At 38.7% G+C, this 23,226-nt stretch overlaps 1 protein-coding gene across 2 annotated transcripts; it reads left to right on the top strand.

The window, feature by feature from the left end:
* EMC7 (ER membrane protein complex subunit 7) lies at positions 1–18,970 on the top strand. Of its 2 annotated transcripts, XM_032261345.1 has the most exons (5): positions 1–342; positions 5,768–5,887; positions 12,214–12,352; positions 14,808–14,888; positions 18,506–18,970. In XM_032261345.1, the coding sequence occupies exons 1-5, from the start codon at positions 110–112 to the stop codon at positions 18,656–18,658; spliced, it is 726 nt and encodes a 241-aa protein (XP_032117236.1). In that variant the 5' UTR covers positions 1–109; the 3' UTR covers positions 18,659–18,970. The 2 variants fall into 2 exon arrangements, with proteins under 2 accessions (XP_032117236.1, XP_032117237.1); XM_032261346.1 differs by lacking the exon at positions 5,768–5,887 and having other exon boundaries at positions 28–342; positions 18,506–18,967.
* Positions 18,971–23,226: the final 4,256 nt, after the last annotated feature.

The following is a 23,226-nucleotide window of genomic DNA, read 5'->3' as shown; positions in this document are numbered from 1 at the left end:
CAGAAACGGGCGCCCACTGATGACGACATGAAGCCGCCAACGGCGGCGGTGGCGGCCGGGAGACAGGGAAGGCTTCCGGGGCTGCCGACCTGAGTGTAGAGCTTCTGTCATGGCGGCCGCTCTGTGGGGATTCTTTCCAGTCCTGCTGCTGCTGCTGTCAGGGGATGTCCAGAGCTCGGAGGTGCCCGGGGCTGCTGCAGAGGGATCGGGAGGGAGTGGGGTCGGCATAGGAGATCGCTTCAAGATTGAGGGGCGTGCAGTTGTTCCGGGGGTGAAGCCCCAGGACTGGATCTCGGCGGCCCGAGTGCTCGTAGACGGAGAAGAGCACGTCGGCTTCCTTAAGTGAGCATCCTGAGGGCAGCGGGAAAAAGTCTGGGGTGGAGGCGGGACAGGGACCCCACTAGGAGAGTTAAGTGTCAGGACGTGACGACGTCGCTGTCTCAGACTGAAGGGGAGGGTGCCGCTAACGGTCTACGCCAGGAGACCGGGGGAGGCAGTCAGATGCTTTCCCTTTCTCGGTCCTGTACCTCTGGAATGAGGATGGCAGGCGCTCACCCCCTGCCCTGGTCAGAGCATGGAGTTAGTTATTTTTAACCTTATTTTGGCCCCATATGAGAACGACCATTCCTGCGCCCTGAGGACAGGTGGACCCTTATTTGTCTCTTGGATTCTTTTGTATCTCATCTGGTTTCCCTAGAACCTAGTCGTTTTTTGCATTCATTTCAGTCTTTTGGTAGCTTGTTATTATGTAGAAAGATGCGACACAACTGGGAATTCTCAAAACCCAAAGGGCTTCTAGTGACGACAGACTGGGAGGCTAATGTTACTGCTTCTGAAATTAATAGGCACTGAAATACCTACTTAAAGCACTTTTGGCTTTTGGCTTGAGGGTGGGCATGCTGTTCCTTTTTACACTTGAATTCATCGAGGGATTTGCTATATCACACTTGTCATTTATGTGAGACTAGGGTTTCTCTACATTGCTTTCTTCTGTCCCTTAGTGCTATTAGTGGAAGTGGGATTTCTGTCTATATTAAAAGACAGGATGAATTTGTTAGCACTAGTTTTGCAGCAGTCTGCTTTTGAAATGTCTAGGCACACATATGTTCTTTTAAATCTTTCCACCCTTACTTGGAAGGTGAAACTGCAAACTGAAAGAAAGTAATTAGTAAAAAGTGTTTCTTTTGATGGGTTTGTACACCAGCAAATGATATCTGAAAATCAGACAAATGTGGACGTTTAAATCTAAATCTGATTTACAGATTTGTTCACATCATGTAAGTGTCCTTGAATGGTAATTCCAACCTCAGATTAATAAATAGTGACAGATTGACAACCAGTATTTTACTGCCATCTATCGTTAATAATCTGGCATTAGGGCATTCTTTAGAGTTTACCCTAATTTATGATGTTTTAATGATAAAGTTCTCATTAAGCTTTAGAAATGAGCCTTAATTGACCATTTGACCACTCTTCTGCTGAATATAGTTCTTTTAAAAAGCATTTAATTTCTGTTTAAAAATAGTATATTAGAAACAAGAAAGAAGGGAAACAACCCTTAATGATTTAATGTTTTATTGTATCATTTTTTTTTTTTTTTTTTGAGACAAGATCTTGTCCTGTCACTCAGGCTGGAGTGCAGTGGCGAGATCATAGTTCATGGCAGCCTTGAACTTCTGGCCTCAAGTGATCCTCCTGCCTTACTCAGCCTCCTGAGTAGCTAGCACTACAGGCAGATGCTACCATGTCCAGCTAATTTTTTTATTTTTTGTAGAGACAGAGTCTTGCTATGTTTCCCAGTGTGGTCTCAAACTCCTAGCCTTAAGTGATCCTTCTGCCACAGCCTGTCAAATTTCTGGGATTACAGGCATCAGCCATGGTGCCTGCCATTTTTCCAGCATCTTTGGGAATCATATGATTTATGTTTTTACTAGTAAAATACAATATATAGTAGTTCATAAGCTGCCTTTTTCACCTAATATTTTTGAACAGCTTTTGATACCATTTCATGTTATTTCATTTATATGTAGAAAGGTTGATGGAGAATTGCCCAGTGCAGTGGCTCATACTTGTAATCTCAGCACTTGGGGAGGCTGAGGTGGGAGGATTGCATGAGCCCAGGAGTTTCAGACCAGCTGGGGCAACATAGTGGGACCCCATCTCTACAAAAAATAAATAATTAGCCATGAGTGGTGGTATGTACCTGTAGTCCCAGCTACTCAGGAGGCTGAGGTGGCAGGATTGCTTGAGCCAAGGAGGTCGAGGCTGTAGTAAGCTGTGATCATGCTGTTGTACTCCAGCCTGGGCTACAGAGCAAAACCCTGACTCTCAGGAAAAAAAAAAAAGGTTGATGGAGAACTGATGTGAGGAGTTTATGGTGATAATCTCATTGGAAAAGGGGTACGTAATTTGTATTATAGCTGTTTTGCATGACTAGCACACAGTTTTGACTTACATTTATCCTTATTGGAGGTGGCTTAAGACTTGGTTAATGGAGATAAATGGAATTGGGCCTGAAGACTCCTCACACCATTTCTTGCTATTATCACAATGTATATAAGACATAATTGATTTAACCAGTCCTCTGTTTATAGACAGGTAGTTTTCAGTTTTTTTTTTAACATAATAATTTTATATTCTATAGTTTTTTGAACTTCTTATTATGGAAATTTTCAGACATGCATAAATAGAATGGCATTCTGTTTTGTTTCATGTCTTTTATGTACCTCATTTTTTCTGAAATATTTTTATATGGCTCTAAGCATAATATGATTTTACTTGTAAAAGCATCATTATGTATCTCTAAAACATAAGGACTTAAACAAAAACCATATTACCATTATTGATTCAACAAAAATAATCATGCCTTAATATCATCCATTAGTCTTATTTTTATGTTTCCTCGGTTATCTCAAAAATGTTTTTATGTAATTGTTCTTTCTTTTTTTTTTTGAGACAGAGTTTTGCTCTTGTTACCCAGGCTGGAGTGCAATGGCGCGATCTCGGCTCACCGCAACCTCCGCCTCCTGGGTTCAGGCAATTCCCCTGCCTCAGCCTCCTCAGTAGCTGGGATTACAGGCACGCGCCACCATGCCCAGCTAATTTTTTGCAGTTTTAGTAGAGATGGGGTTTCACCATGTTGACCAGGATGGTCTCGATCTCTTGACCTCGTGATCCACCTGCCTCGGCCTCCCAAAGTGCTGGGATTACAGGCGTGAGCCACCGCGCCCGGCCTTGTAATTGTTCTTTCAATCAGGATCCAACAAGGCCTACATTTTATAGACTACATTTTTAAGGACAAATTTTAAATTTTTTATTGCAAACTTTATGTTATTTTTCTCAAGTAAAATATTTGCCTTAGGATGATAAATATATTTGCTTTTTATATTATTTGTGTTCCACAGTCATCAGTTTGTTTTTTTTCTGGATCTAAAAAAATGTTTTGAAATTGGTTCAGTCAGGGCTAGGTGTGGTGGCTCATACCTGTAATTCCAGTACTTTGGGAGGTCTAAGCAGGCAGATCACCAGAGGTCAGAAGTTAGAGACCAGCCTGGCCAACAGGTAAAACCCTGTCTCTACCAAAAAAAAAAAAAATCAGCCGGGAGTGGTGGTGGGCCCCTGTAATCTGAGCTACAAGGGAGGCTGAGGCAGGAGAATCACTTAAATCCAGGAGGTGGAGGTTGCAGTGAACAGAGATGGCCCCAGTCCACTGTATCCGTGGTGACAGAACAAGACTCTGTCTCAAAAAAAGAAAGCGGGGGTGGGGAGGGAAGGGAGGGAGGGAAAGAAATTCATTCAGTCAGGGTCCCATTAAGAAGTAGAAGTTGCACTCAAATTATAGTAATTCAAGGAGAATTTAATGAAGAGATCAAATGATCAAACAGTATGGTAATGGCATAGAGAAACAGCCAGATTGTGCAGTACCCTGGAGCTTACAACCTCAAGATTATTATCACCACCTCTAATCCTGAAGGAAGAGAAGAACAGAGGTTACTGAAACCTTGAAGGGAAGAAAGGGCTACATTGAAAGACAAGCCAGTCCCTTGACACAGCCAGTCATAGGTTGCCTGTCAGTGAGAGAGCTGGGGGGAAAATATACTAAACTAATTTTCTTTCCTTTCTCCAGTCTGCAAAGAGGAGAAAGGTGGAGAGTGGATCTAGAGGGCAAATGGAAGATGTCCAGCCCAGGCAGAAGTTAACTTATTTACATTGCAGTTCCATCTTAGTTCAGTGTGTGCTTTGGAGTAACACTTTTTCATCTTACTTTTTAATAACTACTGTGGATATCATCAGTATTAGTCATTCCTCTATGAAAGTATAAAGATTTAAGAAGCATTATTTTAATATATTATTATGATATTGGGAATTCTCTGATACAGTTGATTTGTTTAGAAGCATTTGTTTTCCTGAAACAAAATTTTTTCCCCTCAGAATAGTAGTTTCTCATTTTCCAAACAAATTAATTTTGATCTGTGAAATGAAATTATCAGCTCTTGCTAGGATGGTTTTCTAAGTCTAGGAGGTTTAGAAGAAATCAGTAAGGAAAACATGGATGTTTTTAACTAAACATTTTAAGCTTCTAGTAACCAAAGTAAATGGGAATTATGTATAACAAGTAGAACAAATGTACTTAAATACCTTTTATTATTTGTTGAAAAGAACAGAAAACCAAAAAATGCAGATTAAAATTAGAACAAAATGCCTTTTTTGGGGGGCGGGGGTGGGGGAGATGGAGTCTTGCGCTGTCCCATGCAATGACACGATCTTGGCTAACTGCAACCGCCTCCCGGGTTCAAGCGGTTCTTCTGCCTCAGCCTCCCGATTAGCTGGTACTATAGGTACACACCACCATACCCAGCTAATTTTTGTATTTTTTAAGTAGAGACGGGGTTTCACCATATTGGCCAGGCTGGTCTCGAACTTCTTTGTGATCTACCCGCTTCAGTCTCCCAAAGTGCTAGAATTGCAGGTGTGAGCCACTGTGCCTGGCCAAAATGCTATTTTTAATAGTAAGAAATTGTTGGGGTGACTGGCAATATTGAACCCTAATATTGTAATAATAATGTATATTCAATGAAGAAATGGCTTTAGAATGGGAACTGTGTTTCTGTCACCTGTCATCTCTACCCATAGAAGGAAAATAATTACTTTCTATGTTAGGCTTCTCTGTTACTTTGGAGTGCTTGGGTATTTTCAGAACCGATTCAGTGTAATTATAGAAACTGAAGGCCAGGTGCGGTGGCTCACATCTGTAATCTCAGCACCTTGGGAGGCCAAGGCAGGTGGATCACCCGAGGTCAGGAGTTCGAGATCAGCCTGGCCAACATGGTGAAATCCCATGTCTACTAAAAATACAAAAATTAGCCAGGCATGATGGCGCATGCCTGTAATCCTAGCTACTCGGTAGACTGAGGCAGGAGAATCGCTTGAACCCAGGAGGCAGAAGGTGCAGTGTGACAAGATCGCACCATTGCACTTCAGCCTGGGTGTCACAGTGAGACTCTCAAAAGAAAGAAAGAAAAACAGGGAGAGAGAGAGAGAGACACCATTGCACTTCAGTAAAAAAGAAAGAGGTGGGAGAGGGAGGGAGGGAAGGAGGGAAAGAAGGAAAGGACGGGAAGAAAGAAACTGAAGCATAGGACGTTTGCCTATTTATTTGGCAGTTGCTTTTAATGTCATTGTTCAGGAGAGTTGATTTGGTAATAGCAGATAAGAAAAGACTAAGCTGTTGATCAGAAGTAGCTAAATATGATTTTCATTTTTCCAGGACAGATGGGAGTTTTGTGGTTCATGATATACCTTCTGGATCTTATGTAGTGGAAGTTATATCTCCAGCTTACAGATTTGATCCTGTTCGAGTGGATATCACTTCAAAAGGAAAAATGAGGTAAGGGCAGCTGATTTAATTTTTGCCAAAAGCTAGGCCACTGAATACCTTATCATATATTCCTTTTAGAATTAATAGTTCAGATGAAAAATTCTTTTTATTTAAACTACAGCTGTTCCTTAAAACACTTAAAATATCTTCATGTTGTGTTAATCTGAACATTGAAAAAATTGTAAAGTTGAGCATCTTGCTCTGGCTTAAAATTTATTTTAAAGCTTCTAATATGATTATATAAAGAAATGGTACTTACTATAGGAGCTAAAGCGCCATGGAAGTTATAATTGAAATATGATTATTAAGTTGGAAATAATTTAACTTTTCTAAATTAGAAATACCATTCATCACCTGTTTTTCACTAGGATATTTTGATAATATCTCTTATTACCTGTCTGATACTTCATTGATGTAGAAATTACTGTGGTCCTTTCTTTCTGGAATCTTTTATGTTCAATGGAAATGTAGTATTTCTTTTCTTTCTTTTTTTTTTTTTTTTTTTTTTAATGAGATGGAGTCTCGCTCTGTCGCCCAGGCTGGAGTGCAAGGGCACGATCTCTTCTCACTGCAACCTCCGCCTCCCAAGTTCAAGCAATCCTCCTGCCTCAGCCCCACTAGTAGCTGGGATTACAGGCATGCACCACCATGCCTGGCTAATTTTTGTGTTTTTAGTAGAGACGGGGTTTCACCATGTTGGCCAGTTAGGTCTCGAAGTCCTGACTTCAGGTGATCTACCCATCTTGGCCTCCCAAAGTGCTGGGATTACAGGAGTGAGACACCGCTCACGGCCAGAAATGTCATATTTCTAGGGAAAACAATTGAGGTGAAAAGAACTGTAGTCTAATTTAGACTGTGAGTGTGGAGAATAGCAAGATCTATTTGGAGCTGAAACATTTGTGTAGATATCTATAGTCTTCAGAGTCAGCTTCCCATTATAATAGAACAAATTTATTTATTTATTTTGTTGTCTCAGGGCATCCTCTTTGGTAAAATCTGACCAGGCAATATATTAAACAGTTTTAAGTGGTAATGTCTGTTCTTTGTTTGAGCTATCAAATATGACTCTATGTTGCAGTAATAAAGCACAGATCAGGCAAAAGCAAAAACAGTTTCTGAAGGTAGAGGACTAATAAATAATTTTACTACTGATCTTTTTGGTGTGTGCCCAGCATATTTAGGCTGATGTGTAGAGACTCAAAATTGAGCTGACACATGTTTACTTAGTATCGTAGTATTTACATTTGAGTTAGTGTTTACTGCTAAAATTTGTTTCTTCTTTCTTTGCTTTCTTGACATTGAAAGTTTTAAGAATGTAATATGTAAATATGCTATAATTCAAATAGAATGAGTCACATGCAGAACTGTCCAATCCTATATCTTAGCTTCATGTTAGTCCTTTGATCGATTTGCCATCATTTATATAACTAGCTCCTATTGATAGACAAGTAATGGTTTCTTTCTCTTCTTTCAGCATGTATGCTAAACAGAGACAGTTATCAAGAGAATATATTTTTTTTTTTTGAGACAAAGTCTTTCTCTGTCGCTCAGGCTACAGTACAGTGGTGTATTCTAGGCTCACTGCAACTTCTGCCTCCCAGGTTCAAGGGATTCTTGTATCTCAGCCTCCCAAGTAGCTGGGATTACAGGCACACATCACCATGCCCCTCTGATTTTTTTTTTTTTTTTTTTTAGATGGAGTCTTGCTGTCTTCCCAGGCTGGAGTACAGTGGCATGAACTTAGCTCACTGCAACCTCCAACTCCCTTGTTCAAGCAATTCTCCTGCCTCAGCCTCCCAAGTAGCTGGGACTACAGGCACCACCATAACCAGCTAATTTTTATATTTTTAGTGGAGAAGGGGTTTCACCATATTGGCCAGGCTGGTATTGAACTCCTGACCTGGCGATCTGCCCTCCTCAGCCTCCCAAAGTGCTGGGATTACAGCCATGAGCCACTAAGCCCAGCCTGATTTTTGTATTTTTAGTAGAGATGGGGTTTCGCCCTATTGGCCAAGCTGGTCTCAAACTCCTGACCTCAAGTGATCCGCCTGCTAGCCTCCCAAAGTGCTGGATTACGGGTGTGAGCCACTGTGCCTGTCCAAGAGAATATTCTTGATATTATCAGGAAACTAATATTCTAATGCCACTAATAAACATATTCTTAAAAACAAATTACTTTCCCCCCCTACTTTTTCTTTTTAGAGAGACAAAGTCTTGCTATGTTGCCTAGGCTGGAGTGTAGTGGTTATTCTCAGGTACATTCATGGCCCACTACAGCCTCAAACTGACCTTTAGCAATCTTCCCACCTCAACCTCCTGAGTAGCTGGGATTACAGGCACACACTGTGTCCAGCTTCTTCCTTATTTTTGAAGTTAAATTATTGTCTTAGAATATTTTTTTGTCCAAATTCTGATGACATTTCTTGCTTTTGACTATTTAGGGTAGGGGCAAAACTTCAGTTAGAAGGTAGTACCTTGCATATGTGTTTATGAATATTTTTTGATGAAATAGATTATTTCAAAGTAGATGAATTTTTAAAAGTATTAACTTTCTCATGTCTTTTTGGAAAGATGAAGATTTTTAAAAATGTATATATAGGATAGGTGTGGTGGCTCGTGCGTAGAATCCCAGCACTGCAAGGCTGGTAGAGGAGGTGTATCACTTGAGCCCAGGAATTCGAGACCAGCCTGGGCAGCATAGTGAGACCCTATCTCTACCAAAGGAAAAAAAGGTTCAAAACTTGGCTGGACATGGTGGCACATGCCTGTGATTCCAGCTACCTAGTAGGCTGAGGTAGGAGATCGTTTGAGCCTAGGAGGTTAAGGCTGCAGTGAGCCATGATTGCACCACTGCACTCCATCCTGGGCAACAGTGAGATCCTATCTCAAAAAATAAAATAAAATTATATATGTGTGTGTGTGTGTGTGTGTGTGTGTGTGTGTGTGTGTGTGTGTGTATATATATACACATACACAGTATATGTGTGTGTGTATATATACATATATATACAGTATATGTATGTGTGCATATATATATATATATAAGTTCTTTTGTGTTAAATCTAGGCATTAGAGGACTTTTTCATGACTTTGTATCTTCGTATATTTTAGAATTGTAAGCTTGGACATAGGGGGTACATGGATCATAGTATATGTTATATATACTGCTTTAAAACTTTTTTTTGTTGAAAACACAACATTGGAGAAATGAGAGCTGTTACACAAAAGGGAATACTTGTATTTTTTTAAATCCTTTTTACTCTGGTTAAATTTTGAATAAAGTGGTCTCAGCAAATAGGAATATTGTTTTAAATATAGATGGTCCCCAGCTTATAATGGTTCAACTTAGAATATTTTGACTTTACCATGGTGCTAAAGCGATACACAGTAGAAACCATACCTTAAGTACCCTTAACAACCATTCTTTTTTTTACATTTAGTACAGAACGTAGTAAGTTATGTGACTTCAATAAGTTTCTTATTATAAAATGGACTTTGTGTTAGGTGATTTTGCCACCTGTTGGCCAGTGTAAGTATTCTGAGCACTTTTAAGGTAGGCTAAGCTAGGCTGTGTTGGTCTGTAGGTTAGGTATATTATATGCCTTTTCTACTTACAGTATATTTCAACCTACAGTGGGCTTATTGGAATGTAAATCGAGGAGCAACTGTATAAAGTTTTATTTGCCTTTTTAAAACTTGGGTAAAGAGTACTTTTTGCTTGAGCATTTAAGAACTGATTGCAGTAGTGGGATTCATGTTTTCAGATACATTCCTGATGATTGTATGTTTGAAGCATTGGTTAAATTAAAAAAAAGAAAAAAAATTATTTAAAAATTATTTTAATAATTAGGGGTGGGACAGAGTAGAGAACAAAGTGGGATTCATATATGTCCTAATGTTTTTTTTGTGTGTGTGATGGAGTCTTGCTGTGTTACCCAGGCTGGAGTGCAGTGGCACACCCTCAGCTCACTATAACCTCCACCTCCTGGGTTCAAGTGATTCTTCTGCCTCAGACTCCCAAGTAACTGGGATTACAGGTGTGCGCCACCATGCCCGGCTGATTTTTGTATTTTTAGTAGAGATAGGGTTTTACCATGTTGGCCAGGCTGGTCTCAAACTCTTGACCTCAAATGATCACCCACCTCTGCCTCCCAAAGTGCTGAGATTACAGGCATGAGCCATGTGCCCACCGTTGACCAATATTTTATAAGCGTGCATAAATTAGTTTTGAATATATGTGGGATATTCATTTCTGACATTTTTGCAGAGTGAAAAACCTTAGAAATGCTGGATGAAAGTATGACAAACATTTCTCTCTCTTTTTTTTTTTTTTTTTTTTTTTTTGAAATGAAGTCTCACTCTGTCTCAGGCTGGAGTGCGATGGCACCATCTTGGCCCACTGCAACCTCCGCCTCCTGGGTTCAAGCAATTCTCTTGTCTTAGCTTCCTGAGTAGCTGGGACTACAGGTGTGTGCCACCATGCCTGGCTAATTTTTGTATTTTTAGTAGAGATGGGGTTTCACCATGTTGGTCAGGCTGGTCTCAAACTCCTGACCTCATGATCCACTAGCCTTGGCCTCCTAAAGTGCTGGAATTACAGGCATGAGCCACCGTACCTGGCTAAACATTTTCTTTTATTAATAAATGCATAGCTCCCCCCAAAACAAGGAAACTCCCTAGGGGATAAACTATAAAACACTCCCCACCTGAGATTTTGATATTTTCTAACCCATACGGCTTAGATTTAATTAGCAGTGTGCAGGGAGGAGGCAAGCCGTGGGCTTGCTTGGTGTCAGAATTAGATCTAAAATTTGATGCTTGATACTAAAATCCAGAAGGCCCTGGATTTTTTGGGGGAAAAGCCTGACCCTGGCCTTTGGGGGAAAAAGTCTCCCTGAAAACTGATAGTTATGCTCCTAGACTCATTAAAATTTGGGATATGAATTTATTACTTCCTGCATAATCCAGGAACTTCCAAGCTGAGCAATGAACAAAATAGTTTCTGGTTATAATCCCCAAATTTCTGGCAGAAACAATTGCATAATCTCTCTGGAAGGAGATGCCCTTTCTATCTATTTACTTAAGTAGGTAAATGAAGTCAACTAAACTTACAAAGTACCCAAGAAAGCAGACTACATTGAGTCAGAAAATAAATCAGACCTCCAAGAATTTTAAATAGTAGAATTATTGGATATAAACTGTAAGATAATTTAACATGTGAAAGTACTTACGGGAATAAAAGACTGCCACACAAATGATATACCAGGGCTGGGCATGGTGGCTGTAATCCCAGCACTTGGGGAGGCTTGGGGCGGGTGGGTCATGAGGTCAGGAGATTGAGACCATCCTGTCTAACATGGTGAAACCCCATCTCTACTAAAAGTACAAAAAATTAGCCAGACATGGTGGCACGTGCCTGTAGTCCCAGCTGCTCAGGAGGCCGAGACAGGAGAATCACTTGAACCCAAGAGGCGCAGGTTGCAGTGAACTGAGATCGCACCAGTGCACTCTGGCCTGGGCAATAGAGCAAGACTCTGTCTCAGAAAAAAAAAAAAAAAAAAAAGAGATGATATACCAAAATAGGCTATAGATATTTGAAAAAAGAATAAAATTGAACTTCTACAATGAATATAGGCATTGAAATGTACAACTTCATGGATGCATTAAGAAACTGAACAGAAGTTTGATGAAGTGGGAGATAGATCAGAAAAAAAAATTCCCAGAATTCAACACAGCAGTGAATGGTGAAATAGGAGAGGCAGTTTTCAAAAAGTAAAATGGATCATGTGTAAACATGGATGAGAATTTTGATTAAAATTAGTGTATCTTTGGTGAAAAATGTAGTGTTACCTATAGCACTGTTGCAGTGCTTTCTTGCATTATAAAATTTTCTTGCAATATAGTCTTAAAAATTGGTTACATCCAATAATGCATCTTAGACCATGAAAAAAATCCAGTATTTTGGTATGTTATAATGAAGTAAATTCATTACTAAATATAATCAAATAACTTTAGCACTGGAAGGATTCTAAAAGAACTTTTGACATCAGTAGAAGTTAGGAAATTCATCTAATCTCACAGGCCTAGGTAATGACAGAGTTACAGCTAGAAGATTACAAGTCAAGCGTTTTTTTTCTCTATGTTTTGCTGTGTATTTTAGACATGTAGATAAAGCTATTTTGGTCAGATTTTCAAGGTCAAAAGTTTTGATTTTAAAGCATCTTGGAAAAAGCTGAAGGCATGTATAATGCTTTGCTAATATAGTATAAGCAGTTCTTTTAACTAGTAATGTTTTTAATGGAATTACTGTTGCTTTCCTCATGTTGCTTTATCAGAGCAAGATATGTGAATTACATCAAAACATCAGAGGTTGTCAGACTGCCCTATCCTCTCCAAATGAAATCTTCAGGTCCACCTTCTTACTTTATTAAAAGGGAATCATGGGGCTGGACAGACTTTCTGATGAACCCAATGGTATGTATCAGCCTAAAATAAAGCACTTTACTAATACCTAATTCGCCTCTAGGTAGTAGAAAACTTAAAACCACTGTGAGATAGAAAGCTGAGATCAGATTGTTGGATGAAAGGATAATTGTGAGTAATTTGCAGATTTTAGAAGGATAATGGCTTTGGGAATACATAATGAAGAGAATATAGTGAGGATTGCACTGTAGATTTGATGTTGAAATGTGTAAAAGAAATTGGACAAACATTTATGATGACATGTTTTACATTTCAGATAGAATAATAATATCCAGTAAGTCAGTCATATCTGGAGCTGTCTCATTCTTCATACTACCTGCATATTATTAGTCCATTGATTAATGTGCCATCATTTATTAACCATCCCCTATTGATAGCACAAATAAGGATTTCTTTCTCTTTTTTTAACATGTGAAATGAAAAGTTTTTCTGTGGTAATTTAAGTAGTTAGCATTATGAAACTGATGTTATGATACTAATAAGAAAATACTAATAGCATGCATTCTTTAAAAATTTATTTTTATTTTTTATTTATTTATTTTTCTGAGGCAGAATCTCGCTCTGTTGCCCAGGCTGGAGTGCAGTGGCACGATCTCAGCTCACTACAACCTCCGCCTCCTGGGTTCAAGAGATTCTCCTGCCTCAGTCTCCTGAGTAGCTGAGACTACAGGCACCCACTATCACATTCAGCTAATTTTTATATTTTTAGTAGAGAAAAGATTTCACCATGTTGGCCAGGCTGGTCTCAAACTCCTGATCTTGTGATCCACTCACCTCAGCCTCCCAAAGTGCTGGAATTACAGGTGTGAGCCACTGTGCCCGGCCTTATTTTTAATTATTATAGGTACATAATAGATGTATATATTTATGAGGTACATGTGATGTTTTGATACAGGCATATGATGTGTATTAATCACATCAGGATAACTGGGATATCCCTCACCTTAAGCATTTATCATGTTTTTGTAAATGTTAGAAACATATCAATTCCACTCTTTGGTTGGTATTTTAAAATATACAATAAATTATTGTTGACTACCATCAAGAAAACAGTTTTTAGAAACAAATTGACCTTTTCTTTTGCTGTTTTTTTTTTTTTTTTTGAGATGGAGTCTCTCTGTGTTGCCCAGCCTGGAGTGCAGTGGCGCAATCTCGGCTCACTGCAACCTCCGCCTCCCGGGTTACAGAGATTCCCCTGCCTCAGCCTCCCGAGTAGCTGGGACTGCAGGCATGTGCCACCATGCCTGGCTAAATTTTTTTTTTTTGTATTTTTAGTAGAGACAGGGTTCACCATATTGGCCAGGCTGGTTTTGAACTCCTGACCTTGTGATCCGCCCACCTTGGCCTCCCAGAGTGCTGGAATTATAGGCATGAGCTACTGCTCCCAGCCTTCTTTTGCTGTTTTTAAAAATTGGATTGCTGTTTAGAATTTATCTAAGTAGGCTGGGCGTGGTAGCTCACGCATATAATCCCAGCACTCTGGGAGGCTGAAGTTGGTGGGTCACGAGGTCAGGGTTTCAAGGCCAGCCTGGCCAACATGGTGAAACCTCATCTCTAACAAAAATATAAAAAATTAGCAAGTGTGGTGGCAGGCATCTGTAATCCCAGCTACTCGGGAGGCTACGACAGAAGAATTGTTTGAACCTGGGAGGCAGAGGTTGCAGTGAGCCGAAATTGCACCATTGCACTCCAGCCTGGGCAACAGATCAAGACTCAGTCTCAAAAAATAAATAAATAAATAAAAATAAAAGAATTTATGTTTTGGCCATATTCCTTGCTGATAGCTGTTTAGATCACACATGATCTATATTCAGAGGCTGTATATCACCTAGAGAGAAACAAATTAGTACTTAGAATCTGTCAGAGATAAAGAGGCAGGAGGGTAGACTGGATAGAAGAAGTCAGCAGTAATCTCCAGAGTTTATTCATCTTCCGTGTTCTCATTTCTGGAATTCCGTGGAAGTGTATCCAGTGCTTGATGCTTCTAGATCATTTTTCAAAACTCATCTGCTAAAGTAGATCAGTTTTACAAGAATCACAGTCATCCAAAAAGAGCAGTTAGCTTGCCATCAGAATCACCAATCCAATTTCCAGACTATGGATAGAAAAAAAGTGAATAGATAGTTCCATTTGCAAACTATTTGTGTTAAATAACACACAAAACTGCAAAAAGATAGGTGGGTGGCACAGCTATGAAGTGAGGTATCTATAAAGTCCAAGCATACATGCAGAAAACTTTTACATTCTATAATACTCCACCATAGTCAGACAGACAGTACCTTGCTATCATCAGAACTGGTTCAGTAGCATTGAGGTGGTTGCTACTAATGTTGTTGTATATACAACATTTAAATCTTTAATTTCACCATTGGTTGTTATGTGCAATTTTTGTTCTATTAACTGTAAAGTGGGGGAAAAACATTTTATGGATTTTTTTTTTCTGCAGGTTATGATGATGGTTCTTCCATTATTGATATTTGTGCTTCTGCCTAAAGTCGTCAACACAAGCGATCCTGATATGAGACGGGTAAGATGATTGTCCAGCTGTGGAGTTTTTTTTTTTTTTTTTTAAGAAACAGGGTCTCTGTTGCTCAAGCTGGAGTGTAGTGGCACAATCAATTTGAGTGGCCTCAAACTCCTGGACTCAAGCTATCTACCTGCCTCAGCCTCCCAAAGCAGTGGGATTATAGGTCTGAGCCATGTTTGGCCCTATCTGTGGGTTTTTGAACCATATTGTGATGCTTGCTCTATCCCATTGTAGCTGGGTGGCTTGGTTTTTCTCAGTTTTATTCTAGTTCCCAAGCCAAATTAATCTAGAATTTGTATTAACACAGTATTATCTTCCTGGCATTTAATTAGTTGTTTCCATTGGACTAGATAAATTGTTAGTTCTGCCTGATGAAGGCCTGGATCTCTTTGTATAGCTAAAACATCTTACTGAATCCTAGCCTCTTTGTATGCCTTACTTTTTAAATAGTTGAAATGTATGATAATTCTGGTATACTTAATCTAAATAATTCACAAAATGATTGCTCCTATGACCTGTCTTTACTTTGCAAAACTTCTGAGTACATACTCAGTTTATATGTTCGGACACACTTAAGTAATTCAGATAGACCACGGGGGATGGATAAGTAGAAGAGTGACCTTTAAATTCTATACCACAAAACCATACTGGTTCTGCAGAGGGAGAGGATTTGCTAAGTAGGATGCTTCAAATTTAGTGCCACCACATTTTCTCTTTGAATATTGGCTTCTATTTGAACTCTTCATTTTTTCAAAAATCCGTTGCATATTTTTCCATTCAACCATCAACAAGTATCTTCTGAGTTTCAAGGTTTTCCATTTTATTTAGTATGTTGATGTGTTGCCATTTTATTAATTGCTGAGTAAATATTTATCAGTCAGTTTCTAGGATCTAGATACTGGAGATTCAGAATTGAATTATAGGCCATTCCTGTCATCAGTAGGCTCATAGTCCAGTTAAATGTAGAAAATAGAATGGATTTATCAAAAATAATCTTCTTGCTGTCAGGGGATTTTGTGACTTTTCTTTGTTCTTTTCTTTTCTTTTTTTTTTTTTTTTTTGAGACAGAGTCTTGCTCATGTTGCCCAGGCTAGAATGCAATGGCATGATCTCAGCTCAGTGCAACCTCCCCATCTCAGGTTCAAGCAGTTCTCCTGCCTCAGCCTCCCAAGTAGCTGGGATTACAGGCACCCGCCACCACACCCGGCTAATTTTTGTATTTTTAGTAGAGTCAGGGTTTCGTCATGTTGGCCAGGCTGGTCTCAAACTCCTGACTCCGTGATCCGCTGCCTCGGCCTCCTGAAGTGCTGGGATTACAGGTGTAAGCCATGGTGCCTGGCTTTTTCTTAATAGAAATGTTTGCTAAGATAGTAGGAGATTACGTTCTGTGGAAGGTAATAGGTGTCTATTACAAGCAGGAATGGCAGAAAAAGATTCATAGGAAAAGAAAAGTTTATGATATTTCAGAATGTTTTATTGGTAAATGTTTGCATTTTTGCTTCAGTGTTAGAAAGTAATACATCCTATGCATTCCTTGTATATGTTAAGCCAATTAACTGTGGCATCAGTAGAAGGAAACATGAAGAGTCACATTTGATTAAAAGTTCATTCCTTGTAAAGTGCTTTGCACATAGTAAACAGTGTAAAAAGTTGATTCAAGAGCTTCAGAAGCTCTCTTCCTTGGCACTGCCTGCAGAGGTGGCACCATTTCCTAATTGGCATATGACTGCCCTCAGATCCTTTGTGAAGCCCAAGATCATCAAAAAGAGGACCAAGAGGTTTATCTGGCACCAGTCAGACCAATATGTCAAAATTAAGCTTAATTGGCAGAAACCTAGAGGAATCGACAACAGTGTTTGTAGAAGATTCAAAGGCCAGTTGGTTATGGGAGCAGCAAAGAAACAAAGTACTTGCTACCCAGTGGCTTCTGGAAGTTCCTAGTGTACAACATCAAGGAGCTGGAAGTACTGCTGATGTGCAGCAAATCTTACTGTGCTAAGATTACTCACAGTGTTTCCTCCAAGAACCACAAAGCAACCTGGAAAGAGCAGCACAGCTGGCCATCAGAGTCACTAGTCCCAGTGCCAGGCTGCACAGTGAGGACAAGGAATCAATGGCTCATATGCATGTTTTATTTGTGTTTAAATAAAACCACAAAAACTGGGAGATAAAAAAGAGCTTCAGAATTGAACAGATTCCAAAATACAGTTGATATATGTTTGTAGGGACTCAAGAGCTCTTACCATATACATTGATTTCTTAATTATTGGGGCATGTTAACATATTTGGTTTATGTTTACAATATTTCTTTTCCTAGCCTTATTTGTAAAAGCACCTTCTCCTTTAAAACTTAGGAATAGGCCGGGCACGGTGGCTCAAGCCTGTAATCCCAGCACTTTGGGAGGCCGAGGCGGGTGGATCACGAGGTCAAGAGATCGAGACCATCCTGGTCAACACGGTGAAACCCCGTCTCTACTAAAATACAAAAAATTAGCTGGGCATGGTGGTGCATGCCTGTAATCCCAGCTACTCAGGAGGCTGAGGCAGGAGAATTGCCTGAACCCAGGAGGCGGAGGTTGCGGTGAGCTGAGATCACGCCATTGCACTCCAACCTGGGTAACATGAGTGAAACTCCGTCTCAAAAAAAAAAAAAAACTTAGGAATAAATTCTGTCTTTATGGGAAAAGTTCAAGCTAATACCATAACAGTGTTCAATTTGAAATGGTAAGCCTAGTGCTGTGGTGTGTGCCTATAGTCTCAGCTGCTCAGGAAGCTGAGACAGGAGGATCACCTGAGCCCTATCTCTTAAAAAAAAAAAAAAAAAAAAGGAAGGAAGGAAGGAAGAGATAATACAGTATTTGCTATCTTTTTCATGTCTGAATGGGACTAAAGTCAATTTTAAGTTCAGTTTTAGAATGTCACTTAAAATTTAAATGAAGCAGACATTACATTAATATTATATAAATATTAAACAGTACTTTATAGATTTTTGACTCAATTAAGGGGGAGGACAAATACTCAAAATAAAAGTGCCAAATCCTATCCTGTTTTGCCAATGGCTTGTTTATAACATTGGTGTTGATTGCTTTAGAGTCTAATTGAAGTCACCCAAGCCATACAGGATTCATAGATTTACTGCTGAGGCTTATAAATGAACTCTTGGAAATACTACACTTCTTTTCTAAACTTTACTGATGCCTTGATGTATAGTTAAAAATTAATATTCTGATTATATGCATCTAAAGAAAGCATGAACTTAAAAATGTATTCATTAAAATAATAAGAAAGCATCTTATTCAGAAAATATGATAGGAATATGATCAAATATATTTATTATCAGAAAAAAATATTCTTTATTAAAATACAAGCAGAATCAAACCTTAGGCAATCCTTTATTGAACGTTTACTAAGAATCAAAATGTTTAGTGGTTAAAGGAAGCATGGAAAATAGTTACTAATGATCTATAGGTGAAGTTCTATTGAGCAGGATGTTGCATCATTGCTCAGAACTAGTACCTTTCACTTGTTATACTCCTTTGCTTTTTCTTTAATAGGAAGTGTTAGGAGTTAAAAGACTTGAAAGATTCTACATATCATTGTGCCTTGTCTTCTTGCAGGAGATGGAGCAGTCAATGAATATGCTGAATTCCAACCATGAGTTGCCTGATGTTTCTGAGTTCATGACAAGACTCTTCTCTTCAAAATCATCTGGCAAATCTAGCAGTGGCAGCAGTAAAACAGGCAAAAGTGGAGCTGGCAAAAGGAGGTAGTCAGGCCTTCCGGAGCTGGCATTTGCACAAACACAGCAACACTGGGTGGCATCCAAGTTTTGGAAAACTGTGTGAAGCAACTACTGTAAACTTGAGTCATCCTCAACGTTGATCTCTTACAACTATCTACGTTAACTTTTTAGCACATGTTTTGTACTTGGTACACAAGAAAACCCAGCTTTCATCTTTTGTCTGTATGAGGTCAATATTGATGTCACTGAATTAATTACAGTGTCCTATAGAAAATGCCATTAATAAATTATATGAAGTACTATACATTATGTATATTAAAAGATCTTAATCTAGAAATCAGATTATCTTTTTCTTTTTCATGTAATGTTTCTTTCTTCCTGACAATTTTCTTCAGTTATCTGAGGCTTGAAATTGACCTTTCTTCTTTAAAAGGGAGTGGTTATTTTAGACTGCATGCACATTGTTTTTTATGTGGCCACCCCTTTCAAAGTTTTCAGTTCTCCTCTACCATTTAATTCCCTAATAATGTGAAGTGGAACTGTATGTTGCTGATGTAGTTTCAATTTTTTATTATTACAGTTAGTTTCAGAGTATGGATATATGAATCAGAATAGATCTTACCAACTTTTTTATTCTGGTTACCATCTATGGTACTCGTTTTCTAATTACTGAGTACCAGCTATGTGCTGTCATGCAAGGTAGAATATAGAGATGGATAATATCCAAGTGCTTCTCATTGACAGAGCTTGTTATATAGGGAAGGAGGACAAATCATAATGGAATGAATGGTCAGGGGAGAAGTACAACAGTAGAAGAGCCTTCTAGAGCCTAAAGATGGGAAATCAATCTTAGAGCTCCATATTGTAATTGAGTTATATAGAACAGGTAGCTCTTCAATCCCCTCATCTTTCTCATCATAGATTCTCAGAGTTGTTGGAAGATAAATGATTACTTTTTTTTTTTTTTGAGATGGACTTTCACTTTTGTCGCCCAGGCTGGAGTGAGATGGCATGATCTTGGCTCACTGCAACCCTCGCCTCCCAGGTTCAAGTGATTCTCCTGCCTCAGCCTCTGAAGTAGCTGGGATTACAGGTGTGTGCCATGACAATCAGTTAGTGTTGTAGTTTTAGTAGAAACAGGATTTCACCATGTTGGCCAGGCTGGTCTCTAACTCCTGACCTCAGGTGATCCACCTGCCTCTGCTTCCTAAAGTGCTGGGATTACAGGCGTGAGCCACTGCACCTGGCCAAATAACTACTTTCCAATCAGGAGTATCTCAGAAGTTTTCTATTTCAATAAGTTACAAAATTTTCATACCTTTTCCTTTTGGGTTAAAGAAGAACTCTCAGTATACCATATTACTTCTAGTGGAGGGCTCCTATTATTCTCTCCCATATTAAAAAACTCCTGTACTGCTTTCTTAAAGTTATTAAATCAGTGAAGAAAAAAAAAGTATAGGTTCCAAACTTAATTTTCTCTTTTGTACTAGGTTCTGTTGTTCATTTTAAAGTGAGGTACGTGTTTCCTCCTAAAGAAATAAGTTGTGGGCCGGGCACAGTGGCTCATGCCTGTACTCCCAGCACTTTGGGAGGTCAAGGCGGGTGGATCACCTGAAGTCAGGAGTTTGAGACCAGCCTGGCCAACATGATGAAACCCCATCTCTACTAAAAATACAAAAAAATTAACCAGGCGTCGTGGCAGGCGCCTGTAATCCCAGCTGCTTGGGTGGCTGAGACAGGAGTAATTGTTTGAACCCAGGGGAGGAGGAGATTGCAGTGAACCATCACGCCACTGCACTCCAACCTGGGCAACAAGAGTAACACCTCATCTAAAAAAAAAAGAAAAGAAAAAAATAAGAAATAAGCTCTGATGCAGAACATTTTATTAACTGTCCCTGTTTATATTATATACAATAACGTTATCAAACTGGTTAAGCTATGAATGATTAGATGGGTAACTGGTTAATGATAGAACTAGTCTTTTAAAATTGAGCCATTTATTGAAAATAAAGGGTTAGAACCCTAGCTAAATGTTACTCAACAAGCATTCTAATTTTCACTTAAAATTAGTGTTCTAATTTTCACTTAAACATGAAGTTTTTAAAAAATGACATTCTCCTTTATAATTCAAAGGAGACATAGTAAGAGTTACATGACCAGAAATCATGTTTTAAAATTTCATAATTTACCCTGTGACATGTTTTTATCTATGTAACAAACTTTCACATGTACCCCCAACTTAAAAAATAAATACAAAATTTCTAAAAAAATTTATAATTTAGATTGTCAACATTTGCACATAGAACACCTAATGACTAAGAAATTAGGAAGTACTTCCAAGGAAATTATCATTTCATATGCTATATAAGAAACTGTGATTATTTTACATAGATTCTATTAGCATCTGAATATAATATATACCCCTTATATATTATTTATACCCCTTATCATATTACCTCTGGAGATAATATATATCCCTGATAAAATGTTTTATCAGTTGTGTATGAAATCTTATATTTTCATAGAACCATCATCAAATACTTATGGTGCTTACAGGCACAGAAATAACTGTATATTATTCAACACTATGGGGTTTAGTACAAAGAGCCCCTGGTTAACTGCTAACTTGCTTTGTGACCTCGGGCAAGTGAGTTTCCTGGACTATGTCTTGTCTTGGTCTTTGTACTGTCTCTAGCATCTAGCATGTAGGCACACTAATCAAAGTTTGTTGGATGAATAATAAATAGACCTTAAATTTCCTCATCTGTAAATGGAAGGATTTGGATTAGACCTGTAAATTTCTTTTTGAAATTTCAAATTTGAAATCTCAAATTCTGTTATAATTTTAACCCGGTCCTAGTATTTCCTACCCTAAAGAACCATATGATCAGTGCTGGCTTTTTTTACTTCCTTAGGTTCTTTCTACTGTTTCCCATTTGGAACAAAGTATTGTTTTGCTCTTCTTTTTTATTTTTTTTTTGAGACGGAGTTTCGCTCTTGTTACCCAGGCTGGAGTGCAATGGCGCGATCTCGGCTCACTGCAACCTCTGCCTCCTGAGTTCAGGCAATTCTCCTGCCTCAGCCTCCCAAGTAGCTGGGACTGCAGGCATGCGCCACCATGCCCAGCTAATTTTTGTATTTTTAGTAGAGACGGGGTTTCACCGTGTTGACCAGGATGGTCTGGATCTCTTGACCTCGTGATCCACTGCCTTGCCCTCCCAGAGTGCTGGGATTATAGGCGTGAGCCACTGCTCCCAGCCTGTTTTACTCTTCTTTAGGGCCTTTATTAGATTTGGTTTACATCTATCTCCTTTATTTATTTTTAATTATTTTTTATATTTACTTATTTTTTGAGACGGAGTCTCGCTCTTAGCCAGGCTGGAGTGCAGTGGCGCAATCTCACTTCATTGCAGCCTCTGCCTCCCTGGGTCAAGCGGTTCTCCTTTGTCAACCTCCCGAGTAGCTGGAATAACAGGTACGTGCCACCATCCCTGGCTAATTTTTTTATTTTTAGTAGAGATTGGGTTTCACTGCATTGGCCAGGCTGGTCTCAAACTCCTGACCTCAAGTGATCTACCTGCCGTGGCCTCCCAAAGGGCTGGGATTACAGGCGTGAGCCACCAGGCCTGGTCACTGTGTATCTTCTTTTAAATGTAAATTTTGTGTTTTATAATTTTTCACATCTGCTGAATTAAATCTGAATAGTGACTTTGTGCAAAACAAGTTTTGCTGTCCATTCTTGCCCAAAAGTCCTTATTGTCAGAATGATTTCTCCAGAATATCTATTGCTCCCAAGTTTCAAACAGTGTTTTAGGAGCTGAAACCTCAGGATTTACCCCACATCTGGTTAACATTTTGAAAATATTCAGAATTTTACCTAACCTGCCCTGAGTAGAAAACCATCTTACCATTTTTCCCCTATGTTTTCTCTGACAGGAGGGCAGATACTATCATACAGTATACTTCTCAGTATTTTGAATGGTTTGAAAGGCCCAGTGAGCAATGTTTATACAGATAAAGGAGAGCTTTTCATTTAAGTAGTCACTCAGACTTTCAGGAAGTTTTGAATTTTTTTTTTAAGTGATCAGCTAAAGTACCTTTTGTTTAAAAACTTATTGATATATTTTTATTAAATATTGTAAACCACTATTTTCATTTTTGCTTATTGCCTTTCAGGTCAAATATAGACATACTTTTGCATGGTTACAATCATGTATGTACCATTTTGTTTTTAAATTCAGCAAAAATTCTGCTAAGCATCAGTTTCAGGTAACACAATAGAAGCTAGTGACTGAGTCCTTTAATTTAGTTGAAGGAGTATGTTGAGATAGGACCAGTTGTACTGAGCTCTTATGCATTTTAGGTGTGATTATTTCCATTATTTAGTGTCTTTTAAAAAAATTTATAAGGCAGGTAAGAATATTTGGTTAAAATGTTTATATTATTCAGGAGAACTGAAGGTAGCTTCAGTAAATTCAGATGGTGTCTACAAATTATGGATATTGTTTTTATATTCTTGGTAAAAGATTAAGTATTGAAAATTTAAAAATGCTCCCAAAATAGCACCAAATATTAGCTTATCTCTTTTGTTCATGG

The sequence above is a fragment of the Sapajus apella genome, unplaced genomic scaffold (assembly GCF_009761245.1).
Source record: "Sapajus apella isolate SASKATOON/1434 unplaced genomic scaffold, GSC_monkey_1.0 scaffold122, whole genome shotgun sequence".
Classification (NCBI taxonomy): Eukaryota; Metazoa; Chordata; class Mammalia; order Primates; family Cebidae; genus Sapajus; species Sapajus apella.
Note: the sequence above shows the minus strand (reverse complement) of the source record. Positions and strands in the feature narration are given on the sequence as shown.